The 20,274-nt window shown below is 43.4% G+C and overlaps 1 protein-coding gene across 1 annotated transcript in view; it reads left to right on the top strand.

Annotated features, from left to right (window-relative positions):
- The window catches only part of megf11 (multiple EGF-like-domains 11), a 469,877-nt gene that overhangs the window by 179,297 nt on the left and 270,306 nt on the right, over positions 1–20,274 (top strand). The window contains exon 6 of the mRNA XM_085968349.1: positions 5,648–5,740. Within this exon, the coding sequence (XP_085824475.1) occupies positions 5,648–5,740 (93 nt within the window). The remainder of the gene's footprint in view (positions 1–5,647; positions 5,741–20,274) is intronic.

Raw genomic sequence — 20,274 nt, 5'->3', positions numbered from 1 at the left:
AGTGAAATGGTTTTAAACTCTTCATGTTGACTTTTTTCTAGATAAGAAACAGCTTGATTTAACTGGCTGGGTGACCTTGGGAAGGCTAGAATAATTCATGCTAAACGCGCTACTACTGAGCTGGCATGGTTACAGGTCGCAATGTAGGTCATTATTATTGCTAGCTTGAATGAAACTACAAACTGATTTTAGCATCATGCCAAGAATGCTAATATCAGATCAATGATATCTGAGCATAGTTGTTCAACTGAGCCAAGCAAACAAAACTAGTCTATTAGAAAAAAGTGGCACACAAAGGCCACTGTGCTACAATGTCATTAATTTAAAGCATAGCAATGATAAACACCTGCTTTGTCAAACTGAATAGGGAACACCGGTTACTTTTATACCAAAGTGATGTGTTGTCTCTCTTGTGATCTATAAAAACTTAATTTCTCCTCATGACTGATGGTGAATTGTGCTGTGTAGCGTACATGTAGAAGCTGATCCCATGTAGATGACGCTGAGTAGGGAACAAGGATAGATCCTTGGGGGACTCAGTAGGTAATGGTGCAGAGGCAAGAAGAGGAGTCATTGCTGGAGGTGCTCTGGCTACACTCAGATAGGTAAGAGTGGAACCAAGTGTGTTCCATTGAGGTAGATAGTAGATGACAGGTGTTGGAAGAGCATGTCAAAGGCTGCAGGGGACGAGGAGGGATAATGCAGCATGGCCATTGACATGAATCTTGTCATTCATGTGGAAATGACTTATGAAGTAATACTGGGCGGCCTGCTGGTGGCGCTGTCCAGGGAGAGTATAAATACTTGGGCATGGGCCCAGCTTGCTCAGGACATTCTCTAACAGGAACTAGTGAAGGACAACTAGATCTCCATGTTGAAAAACAGTTGATTAAAGCCTTGTTTAATACTCAGACCAAGTGCCTAGTAGTTTTCTTACATCAGTCATAGTCACAAAGGAATTTATTTTTGACTTTGGTTAGGGACGTTTTGGTGCTGTGGCAGGAGTAGAAGCCTGATTGAAGAGATTCAAACAGAGTTATGGGAAAGATGGTCACGGATTTGGGAGGCGACAACATGTTCAAGAACTTTGGAGAGGAAAGGGAGATTGGAGATGGGGTGGTAGTTTGCAAGGACAGGGGCTTGGGGCTGGTGTTTTTGAGGAAGAGGCTATGGTGGTATAGTGGTTATGTTACTAGGTGAGTAATCTAGAGGCCTGGACTAAAAATCCAGAGAATGTGAATATAAATCCCACCAGGACAGTTTGAGAATGTGAATTCAGATTAAACAAAAATCTGAAAATAAAAAGCTGATACCAGTAAAGGTGACCATGAAGCTGTTGTCCCTTAGGGAAGGCGACCTGTCTGGTCTATGTGACTCTAGTTCCACACCATTGTTGTTGTCTGAGTGGCCTACCAAGCCACTCAGTTGTATCAAACTGCTACAAAGAATATCACATGGACTGTAGCGATTCAAGAAGAATCCACCACCAACTTCTCAAGGTAACTAGGAATGGGCAATAAATGCCAGCCTTTCCAGAAACATCCAGAGAATGAATAAACAAAAAGATGGCAATTTTGAAAGGAAGGACGACAGTACCTGAGGAGAGGGAACTATTACTATGTCAGCTAGCATTGGGGCCAGGAAGGGAAGTTGGGTTGTCAGCAGTTTAGTGGGAATGGGATCAAGGGAGCAGGAGATGGGTCTCATGGACAAAATGAATAGGGCATGAGGGGAGAATGGAGAGAAACTAGAGGGAGAGAGAGAGAGAGAGAGAGAGGGGATCAAAGATGGAGCTGGGGGAGCTTTTGCTTGTTGGGCAAGGGAAGAGGACGAAGCAGCATTGGCAGCTGCAAGGATGGTCTCAGTTTTAATGATAAACAAGTCCATGAGCTCCTCGTACTTGCTCTTAGAAAGGTGAGGGTGGAGAGGTCAGCGGTTTAAGGAAACATATATATATGGCTAAGTATGTGTTCTAGGTCATAACATACTCTTCAGTGAGACGATGCTCATTAACAGCTTGAATTTCAACTCGGTGATATATGGCAACACCCAAACTGCCTGAAGTGTGTGAGAGCTAAAGTATAAACTTTATAAGCCACTTTACAACAAACAGCCTGAAGTGTGTTTTGGGAAATCAGTGCTCCTTGATCATAGCATAGAAAAAAAGGAACCACAAATTTCTCAATGTAAACACAAACCCAAGAGTTGCAACTTGTTACTATTATTTGTAAAATGCTTTCTGTGAGAAGGAAGTGCGACAATGGGGGTGCATAAAATAAAGATAATTTTGCACCTAAATTTCTAAATTGGACCAATTTGCTCTCTTGCTTAAATTGTAATTTCAAAGCCTGGTCATAGCCTTTAACACAAGTGTGTTCTCTGTAGCTATTAGCAGTTTATTAAGGTTCAAATGGGCATCTCATCAGCATTCTATTAAAATACTTAAATTTGATTTTTTAAAACTCTTTTTGAATTGAGGTATATAAATGGCGAGTACTGATGACATTTTCAGGGCAAACTGTCTAGGAAGAGATATTGAGCTCCAACAAAGTGAAGAGCTAAATTAATATTACACACAGTTGAAATGACATGATCCAAAAAGCTATTTTTATATTTTCATTGGGATTCTGGGAGCCCAGCATCGACAAGCTGGCTCCAAGCATTTACCTGGGGCTATCAGTCTGCTGCCACAATAACAACACACAGAGCCCAGGCTGCCCTCGAATCCCAAACCCACTTCAAGCAGCAACATCTCCACTTTCAGTTATCTAATAAGGATTCAGGTATCCCGCTCCATTTCTTTCCCAGAGACTTTCCTATCTCCACATTTATTTTGACCCAAGTAGCCTTCGCACCAACACTCTTCTCGATCTTCCTTGCGGCAATGCGCCATCTCACCCTCAGTAAGCTCCCCGCTGGAGTGGAGCTAATTTACAGAACAAACGGGAAACTGTTCAACCTCTGTCGCCTCCAGTCCAGATCCAAGGTCGTCCCTCTGTCGTCGAATTACAGTATGCAGACGACACTTGCGTCTGCGCACACTCGGAGGTCGAACTCCAAACCATCGTTAACACCTTCACTGAAGCGTACGGGTCACATCGTCCGTGATGTAAGAAAAAGGAGTCTTACCATCAAGTAACTTTAAAGTAAGCTTTAAGTAACTTATAAACACACTATATACAAGAGAGGTCTTTACCATGCCTCTGGTAGAAGCCTCTTACAATACTGAACAGTCCAGTATTTATACCAGTCCAACAGGAAGTGACATATGACAGGAAGTGAGGTATGTACACAGTTCATAGTTCACAGTTCACAGGAAGTGATGACATAACTTCCCGGAAGTTATTATTATTATCACAGTCCGCATGCCCGATACGAGACTCCCAAAACAAGCGCTCTACTCGGAGCTCCGACACGGCAAGAGAGCCCCAGGTGGGCAGAGGAAACACTTCAAGGACACCCTCAAAGCCTCCTTGAAAAAGTGCAACATTCCCACCGACACCTAGAAATACCTGGCCCAGGACCGCACAAAGTGGAGGAAAAGCATCCGGGAAGGCGCCGAACACCTCGAGTCTCTTCGCCGAGAGCAAGTGGAAACCAAGCGCAAACAGCGCCGCTTCAACCACCGTCTGCCCCACCTGTGACAGAGACTGTAGGTCCCGCATTGGACTCATCAGTCACCTGAGAACTCATTTTTAATGTGGAAGCAAGTCATCTTCGGTTCCGAGGGACTGACTAAGAAGGAGAAGAAGAAAATGGATTCAGGTGTCCTGCTCCATTTCTTGCCCAGAGACTTTCCTATCTCCACATTTATTTTGACCCAAATAGCCTTTGGAAAACTAAAATATTTGTTTTAAATATTTACAGCCTTTGTAAAGGCTAAAAAAAGTACCTCATATGTGGCTACTTATCTTTAAATACCTATATTCCGTAAAATTTTCCTGGGCTGGGTGGCAAATTGTACAAGACAGCACTTTAAGGGCTGCTTGCTCATGCAGTCATGTCCCTGACCCCGTTTGATGAGTTCTCATCACCAGGACTGATACAGGCAGGGAACTCGTAGTGAATACTTAATTAGGGCAAACCTTGGGGAAATTCGAAAGAAAATCCCAGCTTGGAATTAGTAAACCTTAAATTCACCATTAACCATTGCAGAAAATCTACCCAATTATGTTTGTCACTGAAATCATTTTAGTAACAATTAACACTAAAGAACAGGTTCCTTAAATTTTCCATTTATTTCTATACAAGATGGCCAACCACTGATATTTAAGGTCAAGTAATGTATATCAATTACAAAACAACATATTTTATTTTATGCTTGTGTCAACATACCTGCATTGTTACTTATTAAGCAAGTGGTGCTCAGTAAATGTATTATAAGTGACTGGTTAGTTTAAAATCTGCCGATTGAATTTTTCTATTTGTCTAATTTTGTAACTTTCAATAGGTTCCTGCTGTCCCTGATCAATAAAACTCATTTTAAACACAATTTCTAAATTTGTGGATGAAACCAAATTGGGGGTTAGTCAATACTGAGGAGGACTGCAACAAATTACAGGAGGACATTAATAAACTTGCAGAATGGGCATATAATTGGCAAATGAAGTTCAACACAGATAAATGTGAGGTATTACATTTTGGTGGGAAGAATAGGGAGGTCACTTATTACTTGGAGGGTGCGAGTCTAGGTGGGGTGGAGGAACAAAGGGATCTAGGAGTACAAATACAGAAATCACTAAAAGTTGTGACACAGGTTAGCAAGGCCATAAAAAAAAGCAAACCAAGTACTAGGGTTTATTTCTAGAGGTATAGAATTGAAAAGTAGGGAAGTTATGCTAAACCTGTATCGAACCTTAGTCAGACCGAGTACTGCGTACAGTCTGGTCACCATATTATAAAAAGGATATAGAGGCACTGGAGAGGGTGCAGAGAAGATTTACAAGGATGATACCAGAAATGCGAGCGTATACATATCAGGAAAGGATGAACAGGCTGGGTCTCTTTTCTCTTGAAAAAAGAAGGCTGAGGGGTGACCTAATAGAGATCTTTAAAATTATGAAAGGTTTTGATAGCGTGGATACAGAGAGAATGTTTCCACTTGTGGGGAAGAGCATAACTGGAGGCCATCAATATAAGATAGTCGCCAAGAAATCCAATAGGGAATTCAGAAGAAACTTCTTTACCCAAAGAGTGGCGAGAATGTGGAACTTGCTACCACAGGGAGTAGTTGAAGTGAATATTATAGATGCATTTAAGGGGAGGCTAGACAAGCATATGAGGGAGAAGGGAATAGAGGGTTATGTAATCCTGTATAACAATAGAAAAATATTATAAAGCAAGGTGTGTTAATGACATCTCAGCTAATGTTAATTCAGCTCTCTTACACTGCTGGGTTTAGTAGCTCCTCCCAAGCACTTGACCCAATGATGTTGTTGCCACGTCCCATTAGAAACAACGTTTATTAACCCAAAAACAGAAATTAGCTAGTAAAAAAAGTTAATGCAATTTTTTGTGTAACTTTTAATTTTTAAAAGGGTCACTGATGGTAAGAGACCTTTAATATTTGATACAGCTAAAATATTAATTTCTTGCTATTTGAAATTGTGCCAATATTAATTCATTATTTATCTATCCTTCTCTATAGCACTGTGCACAGAAGAATGCATGCATGGGAGGTGTGTTTCTCCAGACACCTGTCAGTGTGAGCCTGGCTGGGGAGGAACAGACTGCTCCAGTGGTGAGTGAGAACACTAATGGCTAACTTGCACGTACACCTTTTGTTCAAATACAATCGCATTATTGGATATAATTGCCCCATCTGCAGTGGATGCACAGGACTTGCTATGTTAAACAAACCAAGGGCTTAATTTATTAATTTTCAAAGTTACTTTATATATTGTTGCTTTCACTTTTTCATGTCTTCCTGTGTCACCATTCCTTGGCTAGCAGGCCTATGTTGATGAGATATCTTTGAGGTAACTTGCCCTCTTTCTCTTTAGGGGGAAAATATTTTGTTTATCTTCTGTGCCTACTTTTATTGGGGGATAGAAATTGTTGCCACAAATATCTGTGTCCTGTGAATCCATGTCCCAGAGCACTGCAATACTAATGGAAGTGTTGAGTGAGAACACCATATGTACCATTGTTCAAGTACAATTAAATTAACAGTATGACTGATTTAAAAACAGAAAATGCTGGAAATACTCAGCAGGTCAAGTAGCATCTGTGGAGAGAAACTGAGTTAACTTTTCAGGTCGATGACCATTCATCTTACAGTGAATACAGTTGATTAACTTAAGGTTGAGTTATTCAGAGATTTGATTTTTATTCTGTAAATTAAGAACTTACTGTTAAGAATCTGCACTATCTGCCAAGGTTGCAGCATTATCTACTGTTGTGGAAGGTTGCATTGTTTTAGGACACATGAAATGCAGAGAAAGAATATGCTGCCAATCCAAATGAATGATGGAAGGTCGAATTGAAAATGCAATGGTATCTAATCACCCTAGGAGAAGGATGCAGTAAATCAGTGTGGTGAATTTGTACATGAAAGGAAAAACTAAGCTGGAAATGCTGTCAGTACATAACAGCTATATGATATGTTAATTGATTAACCCTTATCAATGATTAGTTAACACTTATTGGGGAGCAATTTTAACGGAATAGGCATTGATGGGGCAGTAATGGCCTCAAAAAAGGGTCGGTAGAACATTGCCCCACTAATGTCGATGCGCTGCCTACTTCTGGGTGGCCAAAGTGCCTGCCTGTTTGAGGCAGTAGGCCCCCTTTAATATACAAATCAGGGTCCTTTGCTGTACAAAGGTTCCCGATTGCCAGTTTAGGACAGACCCGGCTGGACCCTGTGCCGTGTGCCATGACCTCTCCGACCAGGATCACGGTGATGGAGCTGAAGAGGCCACAGAAGGGTAAATTTTGAATTATTTCTGTGGGGCCAGGAGTAGCAAGAGTGGACTGCTGGGCCCCACAAAATAAACTGGGCCGCTGCCTCCTTGGGCTCCTCCGCCTCCAAGATTGTCACCCCCTCACTCCCGGAATTACTTTGCTGCCGAGCAGGCATCCTCTGAGCCACCCAACATTGCGTTGGCCTATGTCTAGCGGGCTGCCTCGGGATATCTGTTTGGGGCGGGCAGCTCATTGGTCCTATTTAAATGAGCCCCGGGCCTCAAAATAGCTTCGGCCTCTTTGCTGCTGGAATGGGCGTGTGTCCAAAAGTTCAAATCGACCCCGTTATTTTATACTGTGGTGTAGAGTCAACTATTTGAATTTTTCACCACCTCCTCTCTCAGATCTCCCTTACATCATTCTCCACCAAAGACACTGGGTAGCTGGCCTGCCTTTAGCCATCTGCCAGCGCTGTTTTATGACCAAATTACTAGAAGATGCACAAGAGTGTCACCAGGACTAACTCTCGACCTTTCTGCTGGGGCGGTGTCTAGTCTTATACTCGATAAATCCTAGTGACAGCCAAATTGAAATCATGAATTAATTACATGGGAACATCAAGTTCACAAGATAGATAAGGATTTGGAAGGCCATTTGACTCATCCAAACACTGCACCCCACCACTTTGCACAGGACAGTGTTTGGATAGCCTCCATGTTGCTGAATAATTGGTGGATTTATGGTCATTTTGTTGTCTTATTTCATATCATGTATCCAATGATAATAAGCAGGACCAGCTCTGACATTTGGTGAGCCTTGTGCTTTATGGGACTTCTAGTTTAGATCTAATGGCTCATGAGGGATTTATTTTGATTTGTGAGCTTAAACTCTTAGCAAAACATCCATAAACATTTTTTTTACAATGAGATATATTTTGTCTCACTGAATGTAAGTGCATAATGTTATTAAAAATATAATTTTTTCCACCACTGATTTGGAATGTATGTGTTGGTTGGGGAATATGTGCATGTATGTGTGTGTCTGTAACCTCTTCCAGTCCTACAACCTTCCGAAACCTCTGCACTCCTCCAATTCTGGCCTCTTGAGCATCCCTGATTTTAATCGCTCCACCATTGGCGGCCGTGCCTGCGGCTGCCTGGGCCCTAAGCTCTGAAATTCCCTCCCTAAACCTCTCTGACTCTCCACCTCTCTTTCCTCCTTTAAGACGCTCCTTAAAACCTACCTCTTTGACCAAGCTTTTGGTTATCTGCCCCAATATCTCCTTATGTGGCTCGGTGTCAAATTTTGTTTGATAACGCTCCTGTGAAGCACCTTGGGACGTTTTACAATGTTAAAAAGGTGCTATATAATTGCAAGTTGTTGTTGGAGAACGTATGTGTGCATTGGGGAATGTATGTGTCTGTTGGGGGACCTTTGGCAAGCACAATTCCCCAGCCAAGAGAACACCAAACAAGCTGCTGCTTGGCATCTGCCGATGTTGAGCTTTCCTCGCCCCAAAAAAGTTTGTACTGTGTATGCATGTTGCCACCATATACTTTATTTTATTATAGAAATAAATTCTATTTGCCATGAGAAGTGCAGGGGGGCAGAACTTTCACCTGCCACTTTGATCTGCCTGTGACTTCTTCCCAAATCCCAGGGATGGGGCCATTTCAATAATAGGGGTAGGTGCCCATGCCCGTAGCCTTCCACTCCAAGAGACCAAATTGAGCCGAAAAATCAGGTGAGCCAAAATTTTTAACTTTAACTATGAAAGAAGGGCCAGTCTATAATCGATCTCAACTAGATTCTTCAGCGTTGGGGCCCACACACATCCCCAACCACACCCAGCACAGATGGAAACTACGCAAACTCTCCGGAAGATGTAGCCTGGGAATGGTTCCAGATTCCACATTCCCAAACTGATGGCGCAACCTACGTGGGGCAGAAGAAGTGCCCACCGCTTCTCTATCGGAACGTTCTGCAGTCAATGCAAAAGAAAATTGAGTGGCATGCTGATTTACTCTCGACCATTTTGCTCCACCGTCCAGGACCAATTTTGCCCCCTAAGTATTCTGGCAAGGCCAGCATTTATTGCCCATGATGAACCGCTGATACTTCTTTAAGCGGTTTTGTACAACTGCCATTTCAGAGGGCAATTAAAAGTCAATTGCTGTGGTTCTGGAGTCATGTATAGGTCAGACCTAAAGGACATTAGTGAACCAGATGGGTTTTTACGACAATCCGGTAGTTTCATGGTCACCATTACTGATACTAGCTTTTTATTCCAGATTTTTTTAATTAACTGAATTTAAATTCTCCAGCTGCCGTGGTGTGATTTGAACTCAAGTCTCCAGATCATTCGTCCAGGCCTCTGGATTACCAGTCCAGTGACATAGTCACTATGCTACCGTTCCCATATTTTATAGAAGTAGTTTGACTGAAAGGCACCATTGACAAATCTCCTTAGTTCCTGGTATAGTACATGAAGGTCAGATTCCCTTTTCTATCTTGCACAGTACTGGATGTTGTGTATGTACCTTTAAGGGAATAACTGGTCTCAGACTGCAGTACCGGCAGTGACCACCCCTGTATAAAAGGCCCTAGCAGGCTTCTGTAGTTTCAGTTTCCAGGTTGTCTCCATTCAGTAAAGACTTGTTATAATCAACTCCTGCAGTCCGTGTCTCAATTATACACGGACATAATACTGGCGACGAGTAAGAAACGAACTTACCTGCAACTCGGCAGCACCTCAGACGACGTTATTGAAGGTCGAAGCCAGAAGAAAGAAAAAAAAAATAATAATCCAAAGGAACTCGAGAAACGGGCGTCAACCGTGGGCAACCGCCCTCCAAATCATCGCATTGAAAAGTTGCAGGAGAGACTGTCGAGAGCCAGGCTTGGTTCTCCAGTCTGTGGTTTCCCAGCTAATCGGTCTGGTGGCAGGTAGTGCACTGATCCTTCCTGGGCTGCGGCGGGCTAGAGCTCGATCGGGTGGCTCTGCAACGGGGCCGGGCAGCGAGTCGAGAAGCAAAGAGAGAGAGAGAGGGTGGAGCACACAGGGCGCGGCCGGTGCTTCGAAGCCGGGCAGCGTTCGGACCTAAGAAGAGGGAGGGAAGTGTCCCAGAGGGTCCGCTCCACGACGGGAACGGTTCTTCAATTAACGGAGCAAATATTGAAGCGCGATAGAAAAAGAAAAATACCGCGGAGAGCGGCGTTGGCAGCAGCGATCGGGGAGGCACGAAGACCATAGGGCGTCGCCATTACAGGATAGTAAAATAAATATAATCGCCAGCAACAGCGTTGGCAGCGGCGGCAGCGGCGGGAAAGCGCGGGAGGCGTCACCTTAACTCGGCGGGGAAGAAGGAAAAGCGCGGGAGGCGCCATTTTGATCCATCGGGGACGAAGGAAAAGTGCGGGAGGCGCCATCTTAGATTTTCAAGATGCCAAAGACTGGCGATATCACTGCCTTCGATAATGCAATAGAAGACTGGACCACGTATGTGGAAAGAGTCGAGGTATATTGCGAGGCAAACGAAATAGCCGATGAGAAAAAGGCATCGGTATTGCTAAATTTAATGGGCGCAAGAACGTACGGCCTATTGCAGGACCTGATTACTCCAGCCAAACCGAAGGCGAAGAGTTTTAACGAAATTGTTGCTATCCTACAGGAACACCTAAATCCTACACCGCTGCTGATAGCAGAAAGATTTAAATTCCACAGGAGAAATCAGCATAAAAATGAGAACAATGCTGATTACCTTACGGAACTACGCAAGCTATCAAAGCACTGCCAGTTCGGAGCAGGACTGGCAGATACCTTACGGGACAAATTTGTCTGTGGACTCCTGAGTGAAGGAACCCAGAAGAGGTTACTCTCAGAGAAAGAGCTGACGCTAGATAAGGCTTTCAGCGTGGCAGTATCGTACGAAGCAGCAGCAAGGGGAGCTGCGGAAATACAACAAAAGCCACAGGAATACGGCACCCACGAAATGACACGGGGATTTGCAAAATGTTATCGCTGCGGCAGAACAAACCATGACCAGAAGGACTGCTGGTCCAAGGACAAAATATGCAGGCAATGCGGAAAGATGGGACACATTGCACGAGTTTGCAGGTCTGGGAAGAAGACCAACGACAACAAAAAGGCTACTAAGGAACCGTACAGGAAAGTACAAAAGATGACGGACAGTAGTTCCGAAGACCAGATGAGCGATAGTGAATCCGGGAACAAGAGACTAAGCTGTCTCAAACTTCACAACATAATCGCAAAAGAGGATCACCGAACCATTTGGGTCACCCTCACGATAGCAGGGCCCCAAGTCAAAATGGAATTGGATACAGGATCAGCTCTTACTGTCATGAATCGACGAGACTACGAGCGGCTATTCTCACACATACCCTTGAGAGAGACATCCATTGTCTTGAGGACGTATACGGGGCAAAAAGTATACCCCAGAGGAAAAATAAGGGTGCCTGTCGAATACAACGGCAAGAAAATACGGAAATTGTATCTCTACATTCTGCAAGATGGTGGACCACCGTTATTGGGACGTGAATGGACCAGAAAGATAAGTTTAGACTGGCACTCCATTCAGGCACTGACGGTGGCTGGTAAAAAGGATGACGACGTCACTCCTGGACGATTGTCAACAATCTTAGCTGACGCCAAAGAGTTATTTCAACAAGAACTGGGCACTCTTAAAGGCGTAACCGCCTCGATAAAAATAGAGGAGAATGCAATTCCCAAGTTTTTCAAAGCAAGACCGGTACCATATGCAATTCGCCCAGCCGTCGAGGCAGAGCTGGAGAATCTGGAGAATGCAGGCGTGTTATCTAAGGTAGACTGGAGCGAATGGGCGACATCCATCGTTCCTGTCATGAAAAAAACGTTAAACAATAAGTCTGAGGAGCCAAGGAAGGTTCGCATCTGTGGGGACTTCAAGGTGACGGTGAACCCAGTCCTTCACACAGTACAATATCCTCTTCCAAGGATAGAAGATATCTTCGCCTCACTATCTGGAGGGAAGCGTTTTACAAAAATTGACCTAGCACAAGCATATTTGCAGATGGAGGTTGAAGAATCCTCTAGGAAGTATCTCACGATAAACACTCACAAAGGTCTTTACCAGTATAATCGACTGGTATTCGGAGTAGCATCAGCTCCGGCGATATGGCAAAGAGCGATGGAACAAGTCCTGCAAGGGATTCCGGGGACTCAGTGTTACTTGGACGACATCCTAGTGACAGGTGAAGATGACAGTGAACACCTTGCCAACCTAGAGCAGGTGCTCACTAGATTACGTGAACATGGGCTACGAGCCAATCGCCCCAAGTGCGAGTTTTTTAAGAAACAGATATCGTATTGTGGCCACGTGATTGATGAAGAGGGGTTGCATAAGTCCCCTGACAAAATTGAAGCAGTAGTTAAGGCTCCAGCGCCTGAAAATGTGTCGCAACTGAGGTCATTCCTCGGATTGGTGAATTACTACCATAAGTTTTTGCCGAATTTGTCCACAATTCTGCATCCACTGAACGCCCTACTACGAACGGGAGTAGCATGGAAATGGAGCGATGAATGCAAGCGGGCCTTTCAGAAGAGTAAGGACCTAATCACTTCAAGAGAAGTATTGGCTCACTACAACCCATCACTATCGATAAGACTGGCGTGTGATGCGTCTCCCTACGGCATTGGGGCGGTACTGTCACATAAATTCCTTGATGGTTTAGAGAGGCCGATAGCTTTTGCGTCACGCTCGTTAACTTCAGCCGAGCATAACTACGCCCAGATTGACAGAGAGGCCCTCAGCCTGGTGTGGGGGGGTGAAGAAGTTCAATCATTACCTGCACGGTCAGAAACTTACTCTACTAACTGATCATCAACCTCTCGTCTCCATTTTCAACCCTCAGAAGGGCGTACCGATAATGACGGCACAACGGCTACAGAGGTGGTCCCTTTTCCTAGGGGCACACCAATATGACATCGAGTACAAAGGAACTAAACAGCATGGGAATGCTGATGGATTGTCGCGCCTACCGTTGCCGACGGTGGAAGAAGAACTGGCAGTGGATCCAGTGGAGTTATTCCACTCGACTATAGTCGAATGTCTCCCTGTGACGAATGCAAACATAGAAAAGGAAACACGAAATGACCCGACACTCTCCTGGGTCTATGATTTAACGGTGAAGGGATGGCCAGCACATGGCGAACCACTGCTGCCAGCATTCTTGCCGAGAAGAGAACGGCTGTCAGTGTGCAGAGGAACCTTGATGTGTGGATCCAGAGTAGTAATTCCACCCAAATTGAAGGATAGAGTGCTCAATGAGCTTCGTGAGGGTCATCTGGGAGGGGTAAAAATGAAGAACTTAGCCAGAGCGTTTGTGTGGTGGCCGGGAATCGATAGAGAAATCGAAGAGATGACCAAGAGCTGTACAGGATGCCAGAAGGTCCAAAACGCCCCACCACAAAGCCCTCTACATCCATGGGAGTGGCCCTCATCTCCATGGCAAAGGGTGCACATTGATTTTGCTGGTCCCTTTATGGACTCGATGTTTTTAATTGCGGTGGATGCACACTCAAAGTGGCCAGAGGTAATAAAAATGTCCTCAACCACCACAGAAAAAACTATCACAGTCTTACGAACCATATTCGCCAGGAATGGGCTGCCTGAACAGATTTGCTCTGACAATGGACCACAGTTTGTGTCTGAAGAGTTCCGGAGGTTCTTAAAGAACAATGGTGTTAAGCATTACACATCCGCCCCATATCATCCAGCCACTAATGGATTGGCTGAGAGGTTTGTTCAAACATTCAAGAAGGCTATCAAGGCAGTGTGTAATGAAGATATACCCCTACAACACAAGGTGGATAACTTCTTGTTTGCCTACCGGAATGCGACACATGCGGTTACCAACCAAACTCCAGCCATGATGTTCTTCAATCGAAGACTACGATGCCGCTTGGATTTGGTTAAGCCAAACGTCAGAAGAGATGTGGAGAACAGGCAGTTTCAGAATATGAATGAAAGGCCGACCAGGAGTTTTAAGATAGGTCAACCAGTTTTGGCCCGGGACTACCGCACAGAGAAATGGCAGCCAGGAATGATCTGTGCACGGCAAGGACCTCTAATGTATACCGTGGACGTTGGAGAGAGCATTGTAAGATGCCATGCTGACCAGATTCTAGAGTCACTGGAAATCGTCAACTCCACACCACGATCTGATACACCTGGCGACGAAACCGAAGTACCAATTGCACCTACTGCAGAATCGGTGATATTGGAAGCAGACGAACCAAACAACGACATTGATCCCGACTCAACCTTGCCAGAAGAACCTGATATCCCAAAGAGGCGTTATCCAGACAGAATCAGGAAGCCTCCTCAAAGACTGAACTTATAATTGCTTAACTTCAACCAATGTATCTAGCAACCGTAATTGTAATTGTAATTAGTTATTATTTAGTTGTTAAATGAATGTTATGTACTGTTTATCTAAAAGGGGAGGAATTGTGTATGTACCTTTAAGGGAATAACTGGTCTCAGACTGCAGTACCGGCAGTGACCACCCCTGTATAAAAGGCCCTAGCAGGCTTCTGTAGTTTCAGTTTCCAGGTTGTCTCCATTCAGTAAAGACTTGTTATAATCAACTCCTGCAGTCCGTGTCTCAATTATACACGGACATAATACTGGATAACTAACAGGGTCCTCAATTTCTTGAATTTGGATGATCAGCCATGATCTCATTAAATGGCGGAACAGGCTCGAGGGGCCGAATGGCCTACTCCTGCTCATAGTTTCTATGTTTCTTCTAAAGAAGCTTCAGATATAATTTTATGTTTTATGTGAAAGAAAGTGCATTTACTAATAAACAATATCTGTGGTACAAGTCAGAACAGCACTTCGCCTTTCACACCTCGCCCCTTCCTTTTGGCCTTTTGGGTTTGCCTTATGTAGCCATTTCCCTCTGCCCTCCCTATAATGCTCCCTGCATTACAACTCCACTTCTCACATTCCTGTTCCTCAGGAATCATTACACCCAACAACGGTTTTATTACAATCTAAAATACAGTAATCTCTTGCCAAGTATTGGAACTTATCATTATTCAGTTGCATTCTTTCTTTAACTTTCTGGTCATGTCAACTATTTGAACCCTATATTGATCGGCAGACAGGAGAACATTATAAATTTAACCCTGGCTGGTCCGGGAAACCCGGCAGCTAAAGGAAGGTGAGGACTGCTGGATCCAGGAGGTGAGTGTCTTTCCACTTACCCTGCTGGATTCACTTTACCTGCTTCACCCATTCCCCGCGCTCGGACACCCTCCCTGAACCTTCCAATCTCCCCCTGACCCTTATGATCCCCCTCTGGCCTCCCCTCCACCCCCCCACCACCCCGCCGGCCTTTCCAATCCCTCCCTCCCTCCCCTCCCTCCCTCCCTCCCCTCCGCTCCTGGCTGTGGCCTGGTGCCGAAGGCCTACCCGTCCACCAGCCAGCCAGCCTCTCAATCTGGCTGGCTGCGGCCAGGAAACAAAGAGGAAAAAATGGTAATCAGGTCCTGCCGTTAAATTCGGCACGACCCGAGGGAAACCCGTTCTTCTCGGTTTCCCGACTGCAAAATTGCCCTCCCCCGCCTTCCTTCCCTGCCGCCGAGATAAGATTGGGGTCATTGTTTTTTGATGGATTTGCTGTAACAAATGTATGTCATTTACTGTAACTAATACTCTACAAATCAAAGTAATGAAAGTGCCAAAACTCAAGTTCTGCTACGAAGGCCTATAATCCAAGCTTGACTTCCCACTCACTTCCTTTGTATGGAATTCATTACTTTCTATTTACTCCTATTATATAGAATTCCAATAGACCGTGGGCCGAATCTTGCTGGAGCAGGGCATCTCGTGACTTGCCCAGTTTGTAACTTGCTGGGAGTGCAAGCTGATAACAGCTCAGCAAGGGAAACGGGGCATCTGGGACCTTAGTGAACGATGGGACCAACAGTCTATCTCCTTAACCAATGGGATTTAAGTATTGAGAAAGAAACAGGAACAACAGAAAACGAGGGTAAATTAGAGTCAAATTAGATACAAAAACAGAACTAAAGAGAGGGAAAGAAAGATTGGATAAGAGAGTTAGAAAGGAAAAGTAAGAAAAAAAGTTAATTTTTAAAATCTCGAAGAAGAATTCACTATCTGCAGGAATGAGACTCAACGGTTTAAATAGTTCACTTTCTGAGCCGGAGAGGTTGAGTGGTATTGCATCAACAATTATCCCATTGTTAAAAGGGCACTTACTCTGTTAGGTACCAGCTCTAACTTTCTGCGGCTAGTTTAATTTGAGTGTAACGAGAAAATCCTGCATGTTCTTAAAAATAACGGGAAAGTTGAGGGTGAGATGTCATTTGTGTGAGGCAAATTAAACTGGTTGCACTCACTTACAGAGAGACACTTGCCACCTTATACCTTTTTTTATAAAATGTAAACAACTACAGTTATTTTGAACTTCCACATTCTTTGTTTATGTCTATCTGTTGAATTGAAAAAAATGTTCTTATCATTAACTCCTGATGACAGACTCAGAAAAACTGGCTTTTAGAAGAGCTCCTTAGCCACACATTGTTGAAGGAGTTAAACCAACATTGGACACAGTTCGGAACTGTGTGCTATATTTGGAGTAATATAAGGGAGTTCCTCTTCCTCCACCCACCACCCCCTCAGCACCCCCTTCTCCCATAAACTCATCCGCCTTCCAGTCTCTGTTACCATATAGAAGGGTGATCACCTGGTGTGCTGTCCACATAATTTATTTATGTTGACAAATCTCATTAACTTGATATGCTGTAAAGAATATGTCGCTGTGATTGTGTGCCTTAGGCAAACATAATTCTAACCTTTTGTTGATAATGGAATTTGTCTGTGAAGTACTCAAAAATTATTCAGGAAGTGACCAAATATCATGAAGCTAAGTTGTGTTGTAATGATTCCATGTGTGAAGACCTTTGAAGGTGTGAATGTGCCATGACTTTCACTTGTTAGTTCCAAGTTGAATGTATGTGCAGCTGGAGTATGCACAAGGCTCAATTTCCAACCCCCCCAACCCAGCACCCCCTTTTGTTCAGGAAGCCTGGATTTTCTGCCCTCCCTCACTGATTTTTCAGCAGAACTGGAATGGGTTTGGAAAATTGTTGAGCATCCTCACCTCCTCCTGTGCCCCCCCACCATTTCCGACTTTCCAAACCCAGTGGCAGATAATACATCTACCCATGTATTTAAAGTGGCAGTATTCCTTAAAATTCAAAAAGAAAGAAGTTTGAGGAGGAGCAGACCATTTGGAGAAGATAAGAGAACTGTAGAAATCCTAAGTTTGTGTAGGATAAGAAGCCATCAGAAGTCAAAGGAACTCAATTCAGTTGAGAGAGGAGTGCAGCAGTTGCTGTAGCTTGTCAATTGTGGCAGAAGTTCTCAATAAGCTGCTGCTCAAACCTCTTTTATCCTGAGGGAAAACTGGCCCTTTAAATACCCCAACATTGAAGAATTATTCAGGGAATCTAACTTGTCAAAATTTCCTTAACCAAGTTTGAATTTTTTTAACCCCATCCAGACTCAGTTGTCCAACACTTTATTGTTTAGAATGTTGTTGCTCAACCTTCGGACTCCTGCTGACTCTTAATAACCCGGAGAACACGTTCATACTTTTCAATTGGCTAACTTTATCTCCGCAGGTTTCAGTTATAGCTACATTAGCGTTGGCAACCATTTGGAAGGACCCTTTATGCATTGCTCCAGCATGACAAAAAGGATACTTAATCTTTGTACTGCCTGCTGTGAGGAAGGCTCTTAATCACAAATTGACACAGTACATTCTATCGTTCAGGAAGTTTGCTCTCAGAATTTGACATATACATCAGTGCTGTGGCTTACACAGATAAAGGATGCTCTCTGTTTAGCATTTTAGGGCCCACAGGGTTGGGCTATTAGTTTCAGTGCCTCTTTTAGAGTCAGATTAATTTCAAACACCAGCTTGTTAGCATACGACAGCTTGTGTTGAAATTGTCTACGGTGGGAAGCTGACCAGAGTTTCTCCCACATCTGCCTCAACCAAGGACGCCTGGAGAAGCTGCCAGGCAGAGGCTGCAGGGCTTCCTAGACAGGAGGGAAGGTAGGAGGGCAAATTATTTGTTGCAGCCCTACTGGTGGCATCAGAGTCATATACATAGAGGTGTAGAGTAAGGTTACCTACCTGTTCTTTTGGTTGAGGGAATGATGTATGGAATGGGAGAAAATGAAATTACAAAAACGATGAAGAGAAGAATCATTAAAAAAATTTGTGGCTAAAAAATCTAAATTTCATAGCATGATTTGTAGGGATTCCATCCCTAAATAGGTGGCCGTTATATTTTTTTATTATTATGGAATAAATTATATTTAATATCACATGTTTGTGCTTTTAATGAAAAGAAGTAAACCTCATCAGAAAGGTTATTAAAACAAAATTAATTGAATGACTTTACAAGTGTATGGGATTTGCTTTTCATTACTGTTACTTGAGATCAATTACAGAACCTTTTGCTGGAGGGAAATTCTGCCCATGTAATATCATCAATCAGTGCTCAGGAATGTCCATTCAAAGCGTGTGTTGTCAATGACCACGCAATGTTCATGAGTGCTGCTACAATACTGTGTAAGCAAAATACATAAGTAAATGAAAAGTTTCCAGTTCGTCATGGAGAGCATTGTATTTTACTTTGGGGATAAAAATGTTCACTGATTTAATTGCACACATTTTTCATAACTTTTATTCCTTTACTGGGCTGCATTCCAACAAAGATTTTTTCCAATTGCATGCTTTCATTTCCTAAAACTGGGAGCAGGAGCCAATTTTTAAATTAAATCTGCCTTGTTAATTTTTATAAATGACCCATCAAGACTTATTTTCAAAGTTAAATCCTTATTGTGCCAATATGGTTACAAAAAAATTCATAACCAGTTTCTGTCGTTTTAAGCCTTTGCTAATGCCATTCTTTGGCTCTACATTAACCTCTGAAATTTTCATTTAGTAAGTATTTTCCAGACGTGATAAGTTTTTTCATTGCAATAATAAAGTGACGTGCCACTGCAATGCAGATAAAATCAGCTTACTCTTAATTTAAAACAAGAAACAATGCAAGTGGACTCTGTGATGTAGCATGGCACAGCAGTGAACTGATTTGTTTTTTTACTTGACAGTGAAGTTTACTACATTTTTCTTCCCATTCCCTGGTCTCCACTGACCATAAGTTAACTATTACCAAGACATGCTCCCAGTCATCTGCCTATGTTGCTCTGACCTGACTGCTGGCAGCTCCATAACATGGATGACACTCCCTTCAGTTTAGTATTCCACCCTCCCTGGGAACATAGGATTAAACCCTGAATGGTTATTTCCAGAGCAACAAGTCTGCGATTGTGAATTCAGTAATGAGTGAGGGGCTGCCAGTGCATGCACATGATAGACTATTCAGTAATGTTGTGTGCTGATGCTCTAGCATGCGGCAACACCATGTGGCAACACCATGCTGCCATCGATGTGTGCACTGCCAAGTTGTTCACCGCCTGCTCTTGGCAATAAATTCCTGATTTTTGCCATCTGGTTCCAATGGGCATAGTTTGAAGGCTGAGAATAGTTGCATGTTTTCCTCCTTCTCCTTTCTTGGTTTCGGTATGATGTATATCAAAGTGGCAGTGGTGAACAGGGAGAAGAATCTATGATACTGAGAGAAATAACTTGTAAAAGTAGCACGAGGGGGAGGCACAATAGTACTGTGCCTTTGTGCCCCAGGGGGCAGTGGCAATGAATGAAGGAATCTTACTGTATGCTGCATGCTGATTGAAGAGATGCTGAGCATTTCCCTAGGGCGTGAAGGAAAGGCATTGTTATGTTACTCTCACGGACAGCCTAGCTGCTGGCTAAAGGCAGCAGATGTGGAGGTCTGGGAATACGGTTGCGTGCCCTCATGGCACCAGTAGGGGCATCACTAGAGCACATGGAGGGGGAACGTTTTTTAAAAAAAAATACAGGACTTCATATTTTCACCCTCACCTAAAAAAGGAAAGCGGTGGAAATAAATAAGACATTATGTGAATATTGAATGGAAGTTGTATACTATAAATAACAGCTTGCGCAATGTCTAAAAGTATTTTATGACTTTTATTGTATGTGGTTCAGGGGTAAAACATCTATCCACACTGCCAGATAGGAAGCCATAACTTAATAACAGATTTTACAGTGCATTCTAACACTTTGAAGTATGGGTTCTCCTTCAGAACTAACTGTAAATATAGAATAATGGGTAGCTGTGAGACTGTACAGGCTGTAATCCAATTCAGATACTTT

This window comes from Somniosus microcephalus, chromosome 27, assembly GCF_052327205.1.
Source record: "Somniosus microcephalus isolate GS21.2 chromosome 27, FLI_Smic_1.0, whole genome shotgun sequence".
NCBI classification, from domain to species: domain Eukaryota; kingdom Metazoa; phylum Chordata; class Chondrichthyes; order Squaliformes; family Somniosidae; genus Somniosus; species Somniosus microcephalus.
Note: the sequence above shows the minus strand (reverse complement) of the source record. Positions and strands in the feature narration are given on the sequence as shown.